The sequence below is a fragment of the Chrysochloris asiatica genome, unplaced genomic scaffold, assembly GCF_000296735.1.
Source record: "Chrysochloris asiatica unplaced genomic scaffold, ChrAsi1.0 scaffold00012, whole genome shotgun sequence".
Taxonomy (NCBI): domain Eukaryota; kingdom Metazoa; phylum Chordata; class Mammalia; order Afrosoricida; family Chrysochloridae; genus Chrysochloris; species Chrysochloris asiatica.
Window position 1 is genome coordinate 5064918 of NW_006408530.1, and position 18312 is coordinate 5083229.

At 39.8% G+C, this 18312-nt stretch overlaps 1 protein-coding gene across 1 annotated transcript; it reads left to right on the forward strand.

Moving 5' to 3' along the window:
* The first annotated feature begins 2204 nt into the window (after positions 1-2204).
* Positions 2205-2635, forward strand: LOC102835008 (protein reprimo-like). The gene has a single exon (XM_006834534.1). It carries the CDS (start codon positions 2306-2308, stop codon positions 2633-2635), a length of 330 nt encoding a protein of 109 aa, XP_006834597.1. The 5' UTR covers positions 2205-2305.
* The last annotated feature ends 15677 nt before the right edge of the window (positions 2636-18312 follow it).

Here is an 18312-nt window from a genome sequence, read left to right on the forward strand (position 1 = left end):
ATTCTTCCCAATCAATTTCCAATAATATATTTTCTAAAGAAGAAATTGTTGGAAATAGGGCACTCTTCAAAACTGATCTAATCACAAAGAAGCAGAGGGGAAAAAAAAAACCACCATGTCAGTTGTAATTCAGGCCCAGAAGCCCTAGTTGTCAGCTACTAAACACCAGCTCACCAAAAAACAATAAAAATCGGTTGAAGATGATATATATTCAACCTATCACACAGCATGCAAATATTGACTAACAGGTGGTTCATTCTATTTTATGGTTGTTGTGAAGCAGGGCAAAAATATTTGAGATTGCTGAACATGAAATAAACAGTGTTTGTGGAGACTAACATTTAAGAGGGTTGAGCAAGCAAGTAGAAAGGAATTGAGAATAGAATTGAAAATGGTAAGACAGCTACTATGTTTTAATAAAAATAAGTAATTTTTTTTTTTTTTTTAAAGTTTGGACTTGGCTTCAAGTTGCTGGTTTCCACCTGTTACAGCTTAAAGAAATAAAGAAAGGGAGAAAGGTGGGGAAAAGGAAGGAAGGAAATTAAGAAGGAAAGAGAAAAATGCTGAAGTAGTCTTCTAAATCTTGGGAAACCTAAATCTGAGGAGTTTATAAAATTTCATTGAAACCATCAAAAACATAACAAAAGGTTGAAGCTTGAACCAGTCCCCTAAAACAGCTATTGTTGTTGTTGTTGTTGTTATGTGCCTTGGAGTCAGTTCTGACTCATAGTGACCCTGTACAGGGTTTCCGAGGCTGTAAATCTTTACGGGAGCAGAAAGCCTCATCTTTCTCCCGTTGAACAGCTGGTAGTTTCGAACTGCTGACCTTAAGGTTCACAGCCCGATTCGTAACCACTACGCTACCAGATATAATTTGTTTTTAAATAACTGAGGGTGAAATGCAATAGATTGTAGAAAATGGAGAGGGCTTCCAGCAGTCTGTCAGTGTTCAAAATGGTAAATGTTGATGAGAAATCCTCTTAGATTGATTTTAGGCCAAGAAACAGAAACTCTTGGAAGATATTAAAAAATTCATCTGCAATTAACATTACAAGTAAGTGGCCACTCTGTTCACCTCTCCTTCCCTAATCAGAAAGGTGACCTGGTTCCTGGCAACAACCTCCACACAGGGCCAAAGAACACCTCCTTCCTCTAACCTCCTTTCTTTATTCTCAAATCACTATAAAACTTTCCTTGCTATTTCCCAAATGCTTTTGTAAAGGGGTGGAGGTGTCTCTTCCCAACTTTCTCTCTCCCTCTTTTTAGCCTTCTTTCCTACCTTCTTTCTTCCCTACCTTATTTCCTCTCATCTTCTTTCCGCTCCATCTAGACTACCTTTTCCTCCTAAATTTACTGCTCAAAATATGTTGTTGTTGTTGTTAAGTGCCGTCGAGTCGGTTCCGACCCATAGCGACCCTGTACAGGGTTTCTGAGGCTGTAAATCTTTACGGGAGCAGAATGCCTCATTTTTCTCCCGCTGGGTGGCTGGTAGTTTCGAACTGCTGACCTTGAGGTTCGCAGCCCGATTCGTAACCACTAGGCTACCAGAGCTCCTTCAAAAACTCCCAACGCACCCTACGCCACTAGAAATTTGACGCAGGAGATAAGTCAGACACAGGTAGGAGGACCTGTGCATTTGCAAGGACCATCTGACACACTTGTGATTCTTCACCACTTCCTATACATTCAAGGCTAGAAGAGTATAAGGCAAAGGACACTAAGATCTGGTGTGACCCAGTTCCTCTGAAACTTTCAGCTGGCCGCAACTCCTTCCCCCTCCCCTACCTTCTCCAAACTCTTTTATCATCCATCAAACCAGAAGAGTGCAGTGACCTCTGTCTGGCCTGTGGAGAAGGAAAAGAGGCAAAGCACGAAAAGCAAGACTAGGTCCCATCCTTTGTTTCTTCCAAGTCTTAACGGCAGCAGGTGCAGAGCCACAGTGTGGTCAGAAGAGGCCGCTGTTCGCTCAGAGCAGCCACCAGGACCGCCGCCGCCCGCACCTCCCACGGCCGGGCTGGCCCAGCCCAACCAAGTTCCAACAGCCCCCAGTCAAGCGAAAGCCTTGGTGAAGGAGCACCGCCTGGGCAGGAGCTGACAGCACAGAAGAGCCGAGTTGCCGCGAGCGTCGGAGAGGCTCCTGGAAAACTCCCACGGTTCGAGGACTTCGAAAGGAGAGAGAGACTAGACTAGAGCGCTCAAGTCGGCCAGTGAGCTCTTAGCTGGGCACCTGTTCCTCTTGCTCTGCTTCTTCCCAGCCCTCGGACCTAAGCCACCCGGAGCGCCCGCCTGCTCGCCAGCTTCCGTGATGAATCAGGCTCTGGTCAACCAGACGGACGTGGCAGGCCTGTTCCTGGCTAACAGCAGCGAGGTGCTGGAGCGTGCCGTGCGCTGCTGTACCCAGGCGTCCGTGGTGACCGACGACGGCTTCGCCGAAGGTGGCCCGGACGAGCGCAGCCTGTACATCATGCGAGTAGTGCAGATCGCCGTCATGTGCGTGCTTTCGCTCACCGTGGTCTTCGGCATCTTCTTCCTGGGCTGCAACCTGCTCATCAAGTCAGAGGGCATGATCAACTTCCTGGTGAAGGACCGGAGACCGTCTAAGGAGGTGGAGGCGGTGGTCGTGGGGCCCTACTGACCGGCCTTCAGGCCCCGCGGCAGCCGCTCCCACGCTTTTCCACTTCTCCCGCCCGGCTGAGCCCCTTAGGATCCCAAATGGGGCAAAGCAAACCTGTCGGAGTCAATTATTTCTCTCGACTTCAGCCTTTAGGGATGAAGCGACTGTTTTTTTCGTTCGTCCTCTGAAAGTTCAGGCGCCTGGCTGTTGAAAAAGCAGAGAGCCGGGACTTCTAGACTCTGCAGCAAGTGGCTAGAAAGAGGGTGGTTAGGACTCAGAACTTTGGAAACTGCAGCAGGCGTGGGACGCGGGGAAATCGACGGGGCGGAGGCTCTTCTCCACCCGCAGGTGGGCCGAGAACTGGGGACAGGTGGAGAGGGAGGACAGGGGGTACCCAACACCACCCATAGCCTGGCGACTGAAAACTAATCTGCGTATACGCCACCGCAACATACCTAATGGGGTCTCACAAACCCGTGTCCGGATTTCTGCCCACTCCCTCCCCTCTCCCCGCAGCCCTGGCGCGGAGAGGAGATAAATACTTGTGACTGATTGCAATGTGCTGTTTTAAGGGATTTTGTTTGTTTGTTTGCTTGAAAACAAATATTTGATAAGTCCTTTATTGCCCTAGTAGTCTGTTTGCCTGCCTGGGGGTTAGAATTTTGTTATAATGGGAGAAAGGGTGGTGGGTGGGGGAGGGAGCCTGCGAATGTGAATGGGGTGTGTATTGTTTCTTTTATTGTATTTCCAACTGGGTCTTTCTGGTGGGGCTGGAACCCTAGCTGCCACCTCGGTAAAGATCTGGAATAGAACTCATAGCTCGTGACTGCACACTTTACGCCACAAAAGTGCTCTTGACATCCGTGACACCGTTTTGACTTTTTTTTTTCTTACTTAAGATTTCTTTAATAAATACAATATTTAAATGTTTTGTTTCTGGTCTCCTGGTAGTTATTCTGAACATCGCAGCAGAAGGAAACAGGCAACGGTGAGGTTATAGGTCAAAGGAATTCTCATCGGAGAGCCTTTCTTCAACTCAATGATCCCATAGAGGTGAGAGTGGGGTCGAGACCTAGAGATCAAGGGACTAGTGAGATATCGCCAAGCCCCAGGCATAGAAGCTGTCTGGAGGCAACAGGCTTTTTTTTTTTTTTTCTCTCTCTTACAGTTATATTTCATTTAAGCTTAGCGTTCTGAGCCAGATGAGAACGACAAAAGGGCCCCGCGGGAAGATTACACTTCCAAGCCGGACTCCTGCGGGAAAACAGGGTTAAGCTGCTAATGAAAGGAAGAGATGGTTTGGCCAGCCTTCAGGGATGGTATCTCCCCTGATCAACGTCAGCAAGACCAGGTTAAGATGCTGCTCAAAAATAAATGAATAAATAAATAAATAATTATAAAATGGGAAGAAAACCAATTGTGAGAAAGTACATAATAATGCTAACAATCCCTGGAGGGGTAAACCATTGTTTTTAAACCATGAGATGCATTGTCTGCCATTTCCAGTTTTCTAGTAATTGGGGAGATTAAAAGAGACTCAGCCTTCTCTTTAATTTTGTTAACCCAAACCAAAAACAAAGACAAAATAAAACCACTACCAGTAAGTCTATTCTGACTCAGTGGCCATGTATGAGACTGGTGGGATTGAACTACTGAATTTGAGGTTAGTAAACCAGTGTTTATTATGGCCCGGAACCAGGCAAATCGGTTTGGAGGAGTTAGCCAAGGAAGGTCCTGAAGTATATATACAACCTTGGCTACAAAACTAGGATAAGGTCAGTGCAGGCACTGTAGTTGACAAATTTAGAGCTCAGAAATTGAACAGTGTTTAATGAGAACTTATAAAGCCATGCCTGTGAAAATAACCCAAGAGGTCTTGAACAGTTTATCTTATGAATGGAATTATTGTTAAGTGCTGTTGAATCCATTCTGACTCATAGCAACCCTCTATAGGGTTTCCAAGGAGTGGCTGGTGGGTTTAAGCCCCTCACATTGGGGTTAGTAGTTCAGTGCTATCCTATGGTGGATCATAAATATTTTAAAGAATATAAAAGATACACTACAACATTTCAAAAATACAAGTGTTTATGCACTTGACTACTTGTCAAAAGGTAATGAGATTGGTGGTTTGAATCCACCCAGAGGTAAATCAAAAGACAAGCCTGGCCATCTGCTTCTGAAAGGTCACAGCCTTGAGAGCCCTGTGAAGTAACTCTACTCTGCACATCTGAAGTCATCGTAAGTCAACATCTACTTGGTGGAATTAACAACAGCAACAACTACATGTTGACTACTAAATTTCTAGAGACATCTTAATTGAAAATGCAAATCTGACAAAAATAATAAAATAAATAAATGCCCCCATTTACTTGGAAAGTACCACAACCCGTATAAATAACATCAGTGACTTAAAGGGTTGGGATCAAAAGGTTTAAATGTCCTTTAACAACCTGGCCACTGCTAAGTGTCTGTTTCACTCCCAGAGTCATAGTGCCAGAAATTAAGACCTACGGTGATTTTTTTTTTTTTTTTTAATGGCAATGGTTAACAGGATTGGAAAGATGAAGTTCTGTGTGTTGTTCCTTTCTTACCAGCAGGTAAGGAAGGCTTTGCTTTGTTTAGCTGTTTTGTCATTATTGTTTTTTAATAAGTAGGGAAGAGGGCAGCAAACATCAACATGTGGCCAATGATAAGTTAAGGAAGGCATTTTACTTTTGCTAATAGGTAGGATGAGAAATGAATACTTTTTATTCTGTAAACAGATTCTGTGGCACCAAATGAATCCGATGCCTCCATGTTTCACAGAGAAAAGCAAAGCAGAGCAGCCAGTTCATTCTGGGCAAAGGGACATTTAAAATGAAACACTGGTTGCAACATCTGCAAAGGGTTTCTTATCCCTAAATATTTTTGTTTTTGTGTTAGTCTATCAGGGAATACAGTGCTCTGGTGGAAATGGAGAAATGGATCTGGGATCAAAAACAAATCAGCTAGAGTTTGGAAATCTTGCTTTCTGCTTGATTGTGTGTAAGGTGTATGCTTACAGTTTTACACCCAGAGGGAGTTCAAACGTATGTGTAATTATAAATTGTGTGCATAGAGCTGGAGTTACCATTTAAAAGCAGTCTTGAAAGTTGGAAGGGGAATCTGAACAGAATTATAGACCTCTACTCTCTCGGAACCGACTCGAAGGCACTTAACAACAACAACAACTCTCTCCTCTATCCTTGTTTCTCTTTCCTTCAATCCCTTTCCTCTTTCCTGCACCTCAAAAGCAAAACATACTATTTCTCCTTATCTTAAACATCTATATTTATCTTCCTCCTCCAGAAACTGTTATGGTGAGACAAATCAGAACCTGAAAAATGTAGTCCTAAAATAGAAAGGATACATGAACTCAGTTCTGTAATCCATGATCTATGCATTACAGGGAAATGCACTGTCTGAAAATATAGCCCCGGGGACCATTTCCTGCCAACCCATCTCTACAACCCTAAATCCATTTGTTACTTTGAGAGATGCCAAGTTGTTCTGGTTTTTATAGATGAGGTTATGTGTGCAAGAAGCTTTTTACACTCCCTATTCCCTATGGCCACACGGCAACCGCTTTCAAGGGCCACACACCACTCCCTGCCTCACTCTCCCTTTGATTATCTCGTTCTCTGATTCTAACAAATGCAGTAAGTGAAACTTTTTAATCATGTCCAGAGTTTGTGGAGTGTAGGTCCTTTCCTACAGATATGCTATTTTAAAAAGTGGATTTTGAAAGTCACTCTTTCGATTTCACCAAACAAAACAATGCCAGCCTTAAAAGACCTGGGAATTGAGATGGGTAGATGCAAACAGGAGGGACCAGTCACTGGAGAAGGATAGCATGTTTGGTAAAGTGGAAGGTGGGAGTAAAAGAGGAAGACCCTTCTCAAGATGGGCAGGCATAATGGCAGCAGCAAATGGGCTCAGGCATAGCAAGATTGTGAGGATGGCCCAGGACTGGGAAGTGTTTTGTTCTGTTGTGCATAGAGTCACTGAGTTGGTACTGACTTGATGCCACCTAACAACAACAGATGCAAACAAGTGGATTTTACCATTCCACATTCAAATCCAGTAATTGGTGGTCAGTGATTAGTGAGAGGCCCTCAAAGAGAAAGTGAGACAGGCTTCTGAAAGTATTCTTCCTCTGACATGGTCTTTGGGGAGGAATCTGATACTTCTCGAAGCCCTACTCAAAATACAGCAGAAGCAGAGAGCAGTTTCATGAGATACAGCTAGTGGATTATCAGGGTGATAACATCTCAGGCTGAGCAGACATCTACTGAGGCTCTTTTAGCCTGATTTCATGGCCTCTCACATAAGTAGCTTAACAAATTGTGGTTAAACATGGTTTCTTTTCCTTAAGATTGTTGATATAAATTTTTCCCTATCTCTGAAACTGAATCATGACTCCTTGAAGGCTGCTTAAGAGAAGTCAACACAAAGATCACCTTACTGTCACATCTGAGATTAGATTTCCTCTTGGTGGATGATCTCTATGCCTGACAGTTGATTTCCAAGACCACCCTGGTCTCCCACTTGGATCCCTAGCGAGTTCTGTTCCTGAGTCTTGCTATGCTAACTCTGAGTGATGAAGACAATGCGATACTGGACTATGATGTAGGCAATTTTGAGTCTAGTGTCTAAGGAGCTAGTAGCCTGAACTAGTAGCCTGATCCCTAAAATAAGAAAGTGGATTCTAAAAGGACCTATCAGTTCCATGATTCTATACAATTGATCTAACTTTGTTTTTTTTAGGATGTTTCTTAGATCTCTTCATTATGCATCATAAAGTGTATTTTGAAGCTGGTTTCTTTGGATAAAAATTTTCCTCCAAAAGTCAAGTGATCCTTAGTTTAGACTGTGTTACAAAAATCAAAGAAAATTTCAGACACCAATCTAGACTGGAGTCCTGGTATGACACTGTGGATTAATGCGCTGGACTACAAAGTCTGTTTGAACCACAAGGTCGGCAATTCATGTTCCCTACTCGCTTCTCGGAAACCTAAACAGGGTTGCTATGGGTCAGAAGCAACTCGAAGTCACTTAACAACAACAGCTAGACTAGACAGCATTTTCTAAGCAGACAGTTCAGATACCATCTAGTTATTTACCTCCAATAACCCAGAGCCCTATATTCTCACTGGATGAAGCCACAAAAGCAAAGCCGGGTGAACTGGAGAGCAAGTAATTGACAAATCTTTCAGATCCACTTTCAGACTAAAATGCAATGGTGTTTATGGTAACTACAAGGGTGTTTGAGGACTAATTAGGAGGCAATTTTTCTCGCTCAAAGCATTTTCCTTTTGAGCTTCTGCAGTAGCACATAGCAGCTGTTCCACATGCAGTTTAGAGCCATCCTTAGCCCTGGCTTATTATATTTCTCACTGCTGGCGATGTAATGCCAGGAAAGGATTCCAAGAGTTCAGTTTGTTTTGTAAGACTCAAACCTAGTTTAAAAGCATGTTGAAGCAGCAAGTCTACAGCAATCCCCCAAACAGGAATCAATAAATCTTTTATCCACCTGCCAAATCCCATTTAAACATGTGCACAATAGCTTAAATGGGATATGTTTTAAAGTCAGCGCCACAGTAGTAATTGTCTCTTAATGTCTGACTTTAAATGCTCAAAGGATAAGTGTTTTCATGACCAGTTTCCCTGTATCCTCCTTCCCAAATAGTTTTGTATTATTTTTAAATGTATAAAGTGAAAACCCAGGATTAATTTGATAACATCACTTTAGATTTTTTAATTCTTGGACAGTTTATTTTAGGAAAACATAAACTGTGTAAGTAATATCAAAGAGTTATGCATCATTTATGATGATAGTAGTCATAATGTTGTTGGTTTTGTTGTTTGTGTGTACTTTGATCTTTTTATTTAGCACAAATAAAACTTAAAAACGGGCTGTCTATTCATTGTCTTCATGTGCAGCCAGGCCTTGGGATTGGTGAGTTTGATAACCAGCTGGGCTGCTTTCTCCACGAAGGCTTTGTGCTTCTTGGAGGAAACATTGTGAGCGATCTCTGCATAGAAAGATTTGTTGTATAGCAGCAGCACCTCCAGCTCTTTGAAATTGTGGACCAGGAACTTGTGAAAGCCACTGGGTAGCATGTGTTTTGTTTTCTTGTTGCTCCCATAACCAATGCTAGGTATTAAGATTTGGCCCTTAAATCTTCTTCATTGTCAGTTGACAACCCTGTTGTCAGTGCCTCTGGGCTTGTGTCAGTTATGCTTAATTTTGACATAATGGTGTGATTGGTGCTAGATGAAATTCTTGGTCCTGTCTTGGAGAATTTGAGCTTCACCAGGGATCTGAGGGTAGCCATAAGATCATTAGAGATGGTCGCTCCCCTGTAGGCAGCCCCGAGGATGAGTCATAATGTTGTTATTAAGTTGCCTTGAGTTGGTTCCAACACATCATGACCATGTGTGGGATTTCCAAGGCGTGGTTGGAGGAGGTGAAGCATTGACCTAATGTTTGCCAGTCCAGTGCTTACCCTACAGTGACAGACCAGAACTCCATAGTAGCCATAATAGAATAGTCATTACTTATATTTGAGAAATCCAAAATATTCCAGAACGACTATTGTAAAGATGATTTAAAAAAAAAAAATTCCATAGTAATGTTACAAATTATTGCTTGGTTCCAACCTAAATTGTAACATATATTGAAAACAGGTTTATTTTCATGTAAGTAATGTATTCTTTTGAAAGGGGGCAATGGTTTCCTTACTATATTTAAGAGTTTGCTTATTGAACTATTTTTGAGTTGGTAAATGTAAGCACAGAGGTACAAAGTGATCACGCTGGAACATGAGATCTCTGCCCTACCCCATTTTAAGGCTGGTTTCTATTAGATAGTGATATTTTCTGAACTTCTAATTCAAACAGCCATATAGTGTCTGTCAAACACTCATGTGTAAATGGCATATTACTGTTTATTGCTGAAAAAAAAAAAAAGAAAAGAAATGGTTTCTATTCATTTGACCCATAAAACATAGACTCAGATAAACATACATAAAGGACGGCATATAATTAGCCTACAGTCAGATAATAAAGAAATTGTCCCTAGTAACTATTTCTGAAATTCATAGTGATATAAATAAATACACATTTATAATATGCTGTAGCCTACAAGTTGCATGGCTTATTGCAAGAGTAAATGTTAACAGTTTTTCTCATAATTTTTTTTTCCATATTTGCTTTCTACATTCACCAGCTCCTTTCCCTGTTCCTATCTACTTCTTTTATAACTTGAATCTAAGGATATACTGTCCTGAAAGAGTCATTGATTTTTATCAGGCCAAGACTCCAGATGTCTGATTGATTTGGGGAAAGAGTTCCTCTGGGATTCAGAGTGTCTCTTTTGCTTTATTTATTTTCCTATGAATTGAGCAGGATCATGTGGCCCATATTCTAAATAGTATTGATGAAGACAGGTGAACGTGCACAATATCACATACTCAGGATTCCCCAAATGGAATGCTTATGAAACATGCTTATTCCCTGCATCACATGTTCCCCAACTCTTTGTTTTAAAGTGTTTATCTGCTCACAATTAAACAATGAATCAAAAAATGGAAACTAAGTTGTCCCAAATTTTTCAGTATATAAGATTTATGTGAAGTGGTTGGGATCTTAAAAATATCTGTATCTTGAGATATATGTTTTAATCATTATCTAAAGATTAGGGAGGAGAAAGCAGCTCAGATACCAAGTGATGGAAAAGTAAAAGATTATATATTGTACAAGCTTGAAAATCTTTAAAAGCTAAGTTAAGAGAAATGAGAAAGGAGCCTAAATTTAAAGAAGGTCGATGAAAATAAAGAGAATCTACCAAGCAAGAAAATTTTACATTTAAAGAACTTCATAAAAGTTTCAAAGACTGCTGAGAAAAAGCTAAGCAATGTGAGGAGAATGTGGAAGACTGTTAATTTTCTCTTCTATTTCTTTATGCTTCTTTATCGAGTCTTGAAATAATTACCAGTATCAAATTAGCTGGCTCAATTTTCTTATACACAAAGGACAAAGAGTCCTTACCAGACATTTTAAGTTTTATCATCAATAAATATTTATTATTTAGTGTCCATTATAGGCATGACTGTGCACTAGGTACTAACTTAGACCTTGTTGTTAAGTACAGTCAAGTCATTTCTAACTCATAGCAACCTGGTATAGGGTTTCCAAGGAACAATTGGTGGGTTTGAACCACTGACCTTGCAGTTCAAACCAATGTTTTGGTCCAGTGCTTTATCTTACAATTCCACATCAAGACTCCAATTTAACACCAAAAGAGTTAAGAATGTAAAGTATTCAGGCATTTAAAAGGGCATTCTATGTTCTGCTTGATTCACGCGAAGTGTTCAAGTGTCCTTGGAGAAACAGCTAGGTGAGCCACCCACACTTATGGCTTCCCCCTCTCCAAAAGAAAGTACTCCCTACTCTTCTCTGTAATGAAAGATGGGACCCACATTCAAACTGCTTAATCTGTATTTTCTCCAAGTCTCCAGGCAGTATACATAAAGCTTTCTGTACGTAATGTATTCAAGCTCGAAATGTGAATTAAGCCACAGACCATGAATATGGAAGACCTGAAAATAGTGATCCAACAATTTTCTTGAGACTAGTGATTTTTTTTTTCTAAAAATTCAGTTCAGGAATAAATATTTTATTAATTTTCTTCACCATGAATTCTTAGTAAGTGAATAATTTAGAAAAGGGTCAAGGTTTAACGTTCTCCAATTTCATAGATGAGCATGCTAAGAAAATGATGCAATTAAAAAAAAAAACCCAGAAATTTCTCTTCAATCCATCAAATGTTCATCTAAAATGGATTGTATAAAGTAAGAATTTTGTAATGCAATCAGCATAAACTTGATTCAATCCAATTTTAAAAAGGGATTTATTAACTGTCTCCCAAATCCAAAGATATACGTTGCTTCAGATGTACATAGACTTGATGTTTGATGCTATCCAGACTCTTTCATTTTCCCCATTTCTTAGAAAAACTCTTTCTAAATGGTGAGAAATTAAAATGGATTCACCTAGGTCCGTGTTTTTAATCTTACCAACTGAATGACCCTAGAAGAAAAGGAAAAATAATTTCCCAAGGAAAACTCTAGTCCAGCATGGGTCATCTGTCCACTCTCAAACAAATGTCTGTGACTGTAGGAAGAACTGCCTACTTTGTCAATGCCCAACTCTACAAGAGGGGAGAGAACAAAGAGAAATATAGTTAGTTCTATTCAACTCATAAGGAAATGATTCCTCACTGAAGAAAGGGATTCATTCTATTCTAAGAAAAGCAAGAGTCCTACTGTTGTTAAGTGCCGTCCAGTGACTCATAGTGACTCATAGCGACCCTGTATAGGGCTTCAAAGGAGCAGCTGTTTGAACCACTAACTTTGTGGTTAGCAGTACAGTGCTTATCCTATTGCACCACACTAGGACTTCAAGCATCTTACTGTTGTTTTTGTTGTTGTTAACAATTGTCGAGTATGTTCTGACCCTGTATAGGATTTCCAAGGAGTGACTGGTAAGCTTGAATCACCAACCTTATGGTTCAAACCGACTTTGCAGTTGTTGTTGTTGTTAGGTGCCATCGAGTCGGTACTGACTCATAGCGACCCTTTGCACAACAGAACAGAACACTGCCTGATCCTGGGCCAACCTCAAAATTGTTGCCATGCTTGAGCCCATTGATGTTGCCAATCCACCTCGCTGGGGGTCGTCCTCTTTTTCTCTGACCCTCCTACCTTACCAAACATGATATCCTTCTCCAATGACTGATCTCTCCTGACAATATGTCCGAAGTATGAGAGACAAAGTTTGGCCATGCTGGTCTCCAAGGAGCACTCTGGCTGCCCTTCTTCCAACACAGATTTTTTGGTTCTTTTGGCAGCCCATGGTACTTTCAATAGTCTCCTCCAACACCATAACTCATAAGTGTCGATTCTTCTATGGTCTTCTTTTTCAATGTCCAGCTTTTGTATGTATATGAGGTTATTGAAAATACCATGGTTTAGCTCAGGTTCCCCTTAGTCCTCAAGGTGATATCATTGCTTTTCAACACTTTAAAAGGTCTTGTGCAGCAGATTTGCCTAATTCAATACGTTGTTTAATTTCTTGACTGCTGCTTCCGTGAGTGCTGATAGTTGATCCAAATTAATGCAGTACAGTGCATTAAATCACAGAGCCATACCAGGACTCCAAGAGTCCTATTAGATGCCCCAAAACAATTGTCTCCTAGTTTTAGAAAAAACAAAAAAAAACTTATGTCATTTTTCGGAGTTACCTTGCAGATATAGTGATGCAGCCTGTAAAATCTCCTCGCTTAATTTAATATTTCTCCTAAAACTATTCTATCAATTATCTTTCAATAAGTTAAGAAGCCTTTTATAATTTCTTTCAAGGTTATTAGTTTGAGATCATGTACCCTGGACAATGGCTTGGACTTCTGGGCCAGGTATTGGTACCACTTGGTGAGATAACTTTGGACAAGTCATTTGACATATCTTTGTGTTCATAAAAAGAAAATAAATGCCCTACCAAGGACTTATGTAGATATGGAAATATTCTTAATAAGACCCATTATTGCACAAAATTAAGCTGATTTCTTTGCTGAAGAACTTCTCTTTTAAGCTTTGTGCTTCATTAGGAAGTATAGAAAATATGCAATATTTCCCAAATTAATTTGACAACTAAATTCATTTTGACAGTGCATCTTTCATTTCTAAATTTTTCTTCATCTAAAATCATCTTAAGGAGCACAGGTGACCTTCTAGGATAAGCACTGAACTACTAACCATAAGATCAGCAGTTCAGATCCACCAACCATTCTGAGGCAAAAAGATGAGGTTTTACAGCCTCAGAAACCCTACTCTGTTTTGTTATGAGTGAGAATGAACTCATGGCAGTGGGTTAGCTCATCTTAACTCAGAGAAATTGCTTAGTTTTCTCCTCCACATAGAAATCCATATAGAGACTGAACACTCCTTGTTTCTTCCTTTAGGTTCAGCTGCTTTGCCTGCTCTGCATTTCTGACTTAGGGAAATATCCTTGCTAACTGTAACTAGTTGCTTTTCCAATGACTGCCTTCTTTCTACTCTGAGACCTGCTCTCGTGGCCTTCTGGCTTCTTATTCACTGGTGGGAGGGGAACTGATGATATAGTTGATAGAGGAAATTAGTCAACCACAAAGACTGGTATTTCAGAGCTTGATTCTCCTAGAGCTCATCACAAGAGCTAAACTCATCTCACTGTCAACCTTCCAGCTGTGAGAGACCCACTCAGAGGATTGGAAGCACAGTGTTCTCAGCAGAGGGTCTCCACATCTCTAACATACATAATGGCTTCTAAGGCACACTTGTTTAAATATGAGAGAGGACTCTCTGTTTCAGATAATCTATCTTTTTTTTTTTTTTTAACTGACATTAAGCACTGGACTGTGAACCACAAGGTTGGCAGATCAAATCTACCAGCTGTTTCTCAGAAACCCTATACAGGATTACTATTGAATCTAATACAACAACGTATTTTGACTGAACTCTGTATATGACACTATAGGATCAGCACTGGACAGTGAACCACAAGGTTGGCATTTCAAACCCACCAGCTACTCCTTGGAAACCCTATATAGGGTTGCTAAGAGTCAGAACTGACTGAAAGGTACTTAACAACTACAACAACAATATTTTGACTATTGCTTTATCAGGTGACTTTAAAAAATAATAACAACAACAATTTCTAATCATTAATCAAAAAAGTAGATGTCAGAGAAGACTGAAACTTGCTCTCCAACGTAGAAATAATAAGAGAAATGGAAGAAATTATGAGGTAGAAGAGCTGAGCAGAAAACTTCAAAGGGAAGCTAGAGAAGACAAAGTCAAATTATTTTAATGAAATGTGTAAAGATCCGGAGTTAGAAAACAGAAAGGGATGGATATGCTCAGCATTTCTCAAATTGAGAAACTAAAGAAAATCCAAGCCTTGACATTCAATACTGAAGGGTTCTTTGGGCAAAATATTGAGTGATGCAGAAAGAATCAAAATAAGATGGAAGGAATATGCAGAGTCACTGTACCATAAAGAAATAGTCGTTGTCCAACCATTTCAAGAGGTAGCACATGATCAAGAGTCAATGGTACTGAAGCAAGAAGTCCAAGGTGCATTGAAGGCTTTGGCAAAGAACAAGGCACTGGGAACTGATGGAATACAATTGAAATATTTCAACGAACTAATGCAACACTGAAGGTACTCACTTATCTATGCCATGAAATTTGGAAGACAGCTGCCTTCAAACTACTTGGAAGAGATCTATTTTTGTCCCCATTCCAAAGAGAGGTGACTCAATGGAATGCAGAAATCATTGTATAATATCATTAATACCACATGCAAGTAAAATATTGCTTAAGATAATTCAAAAATGGCCACAACAGTACAATGACAGGGAAGAACCAAAGGTTCAAGTCATTTAGATGAGGATGTGGAATGAGAGATATCATTGCTGATGTTAGACAGATGTCAGCTGAAAGCAGAGAATACCAGAAAAATGTTTACCTGTACTTTATTGACTATGCAAACTCTATCAATGGACTACAAACTATGGACTACACTGTGGGGAATTAGTATTCAGGAACATTTAACCATGCACATCAGGAACATGTACATAGACCAAGAGGCAGTTGTTTGAACAGAATAAAGTGACATGGTTGTTGTTGTTGTTAAGTGCCGTCGATTTGGTTCCAACCCATAGCGACTCGGTATAGCATTTCTGAGGAGCAGCTGGTGAGCCTGAACCGCCGACCTCATAGTTCAAATCAACCTTGCAGTCTAGCGATTAGCCCACAGCGCCACACCAGGATGCTTAAATGGCTTTACATCAGGAAATGTGTGTTCCAGGGGTGTATTCTTTTCACCATACTTATTCAATCTGTATGTTGAGTAAACAATCAAAGAAGCTGGAATATATGAAGAAGAATGCTGCATCAGGATTGAAGGAAGGCTCATTAAGAACCTGCGATATGCAGATGACACAACCTTGCTTGCTAAAATTGAAGAGGATTTAAAATACTTACTGATGAAGATCAAAGACTGCAGCCTTCAGTATAGGTTGCACCTCAATGTAAAGAAAACAAAAATCCTCATAACTGAACCAATAAATAGCATCATAATAAATGGAGAAAAGATTGAAGTTGTCAAAGACTTCACTTTGCTTGGATCCCATTAACACCCACGGAAGCAGCAGTCAAGAAATCAAGCAATGTATCAAATTAGGCAAATTTGCTGCACAAGACCTTTGTTAAGTGTTTAAGCACAAAGATGTTAGCCTGAGGACTAAGGTATGCCTGACCCAAGCCATGGTATTTTCAATAGCCTCATATGCATGTGAAAGTTGGACAGTGAATAAAGAAGACCATAGAAGAATTGATGCATTTGAGTTATAGTGTTGGAGAAAAATATTAAAAGTACCATAGACTGCCAGAAGAACAAACAAATCTGTGTTGACAGAAGTACAACCAGAATGTTCCTTTGAAGCCAAGATGGTCAGACTTTGACTCTCAGAGTCTGGATAAATTATCCAGAGGAACCAGTAGAAAGACATCATTCTCGATAAAGATGAAGAACAGAGAAAAATAGGGAGACTCCCAATGAGATGGATTGGCACAGTGGTAGCAACAAAGGCTAAGCATAGCAGAAGTTGTGAGGCTGGTGGTGTTTTGTTCTGCTGTACATAGGATTGCTATTAGTCAGAACCGACTCGATAGCACTTTACAACAACAAATCGTAAAATAGTCATTATGCTATAGGAGAATAAAGTTATTTTGTGGTGAATTTTTTATTATTTTGAACACAACAGCTTGATTACCCAATTTTTGCTCAGTGTCTGTACTACTTTATGCAGATTTCTAATTTCCTGAGTTGATATGTAATTTTTTTGTAATGTAAGTTAGTATGTATCTACCCAAGCACTATGAGTCGGAACTGATTTGACAGAACTTAGCAACAACAACCCCAAGCACTGGATTGTTAACTGCAAGGTACTTGGTTCAAACTCAACAGTGACTCCATGGAAATGATATACAGGCTTGCTATGAGTCAAAACCAACTTGACAATACTTAACAACAACAACACCCATTAGTTCATGATTTTCCCTCCCTGATAACCATCAAAGAATGTTTCTGTAGGTGTGAAAACATTTTCTTGACTTCTTATAATAGTGGTCACATACAATATTTGTCCTTTTATGATTCCAAATACTGGGGTCAATAGATCGTATGGTATTTCTATTCCCAACTTTGTGAAAAGGATGGTATTTTTTCCACAGTGGTTGAGCCATCTTACAGTCCCACCAACAATCTGTGAGGGTTTCAATCTCTCCAACCCTTTTTTTATTTTACTTTTTTTTCAGTTTTGCTGTGAATTGTATCTCATTATTGTCTTGATTTATACAATGGCTAATGATTGATTGTGAGCACTTCTTCATATCTTTTTAGACCATATGAATGGCTTCTTTGAGAACTGTCTGTTCGTGTCCTTTATGCATTTTAAAAGTTAGATTACTTGTCTTTTTACTGTTGAGGTGTTCAAGTTTTCTATAAATTTTAGAGAATAGTCCTGTATCCACTATGTCATTGCCAGAATTTACACACACACACACACACCTGCCCCCGGTGTGTGGATTCTTTTTTTTATTACTTTGGTAAAATCTTTAGATGCACACGTGTCTGATTTTTAAGAGATCACAGTCAGCTAGCTTGTCTTCTGCTATTTATATGTTTTATTTATGCTTGATGGTGTATTTATGCTACCTCTTGATATAGTTGAACATCGACCATGTATTTTTTTTTTTTTTGGTATAGTAACTCTGCATCATTCAATATTTTGTCCTTGAAATTCTCCAATATTGCATTTCAAGGCTTGAAATTTTTCTTCAGTTCTTTCAGCTTTAGAAATGCTGAGTATATTCTCTTTTTGGTTTTCTAACTCTTAACTCTTTGCACATTTCATTATAATACTTTACTTTGTCTTCTAAAGCAAATGATGGTCTGTTCCACAGTCTGCCCCTGGCCTTGTTTTGGCAGATGATATGGGGATTTTTCCACCATCTCTTTCCACAGATGTAGTCAATTTAATTTCTGTGTATTCCATCTGGTGAAGTCCATGTGTATAGTCATTTTTTATGTTGTTTAAAAACTTTATTTACCGATGAACAAGTCTTTGGTCTTACAAAATTCTGTCATGGCATCATTTTTATTACCAAGGCCATATTTTCCAACTATTGATCCTTCCTGTTTGTTTCCAACCGTTGCATTTCAATCACCGTAATTATCAATACATCTTGATCAACTTCAGATTAAAGGCGTTGGTTTTTGTTTTTGTTAAGTGCATTGAGTAGGTTCTGACTCACAGAAACCCTCTACAGGGTTTTTGAGGAGTGGCTGGTGTGTTTGAATTGATGACCTAGGAGTTAAATCAGCCCTCAGAATCACAGCAACTCAGACCACCACAGCACAACAGACAGACGAGTGGTGGCTGTTTGGTTTTATGTCTATACTGTCTCTTTAAATTTCGATGTCAATCTTGATACAATCCTGATATAATCAAGATACATATAAGATATAATCAAGATACAGTCAAGATGTTCTCTCCTAATCCTATCAATCCT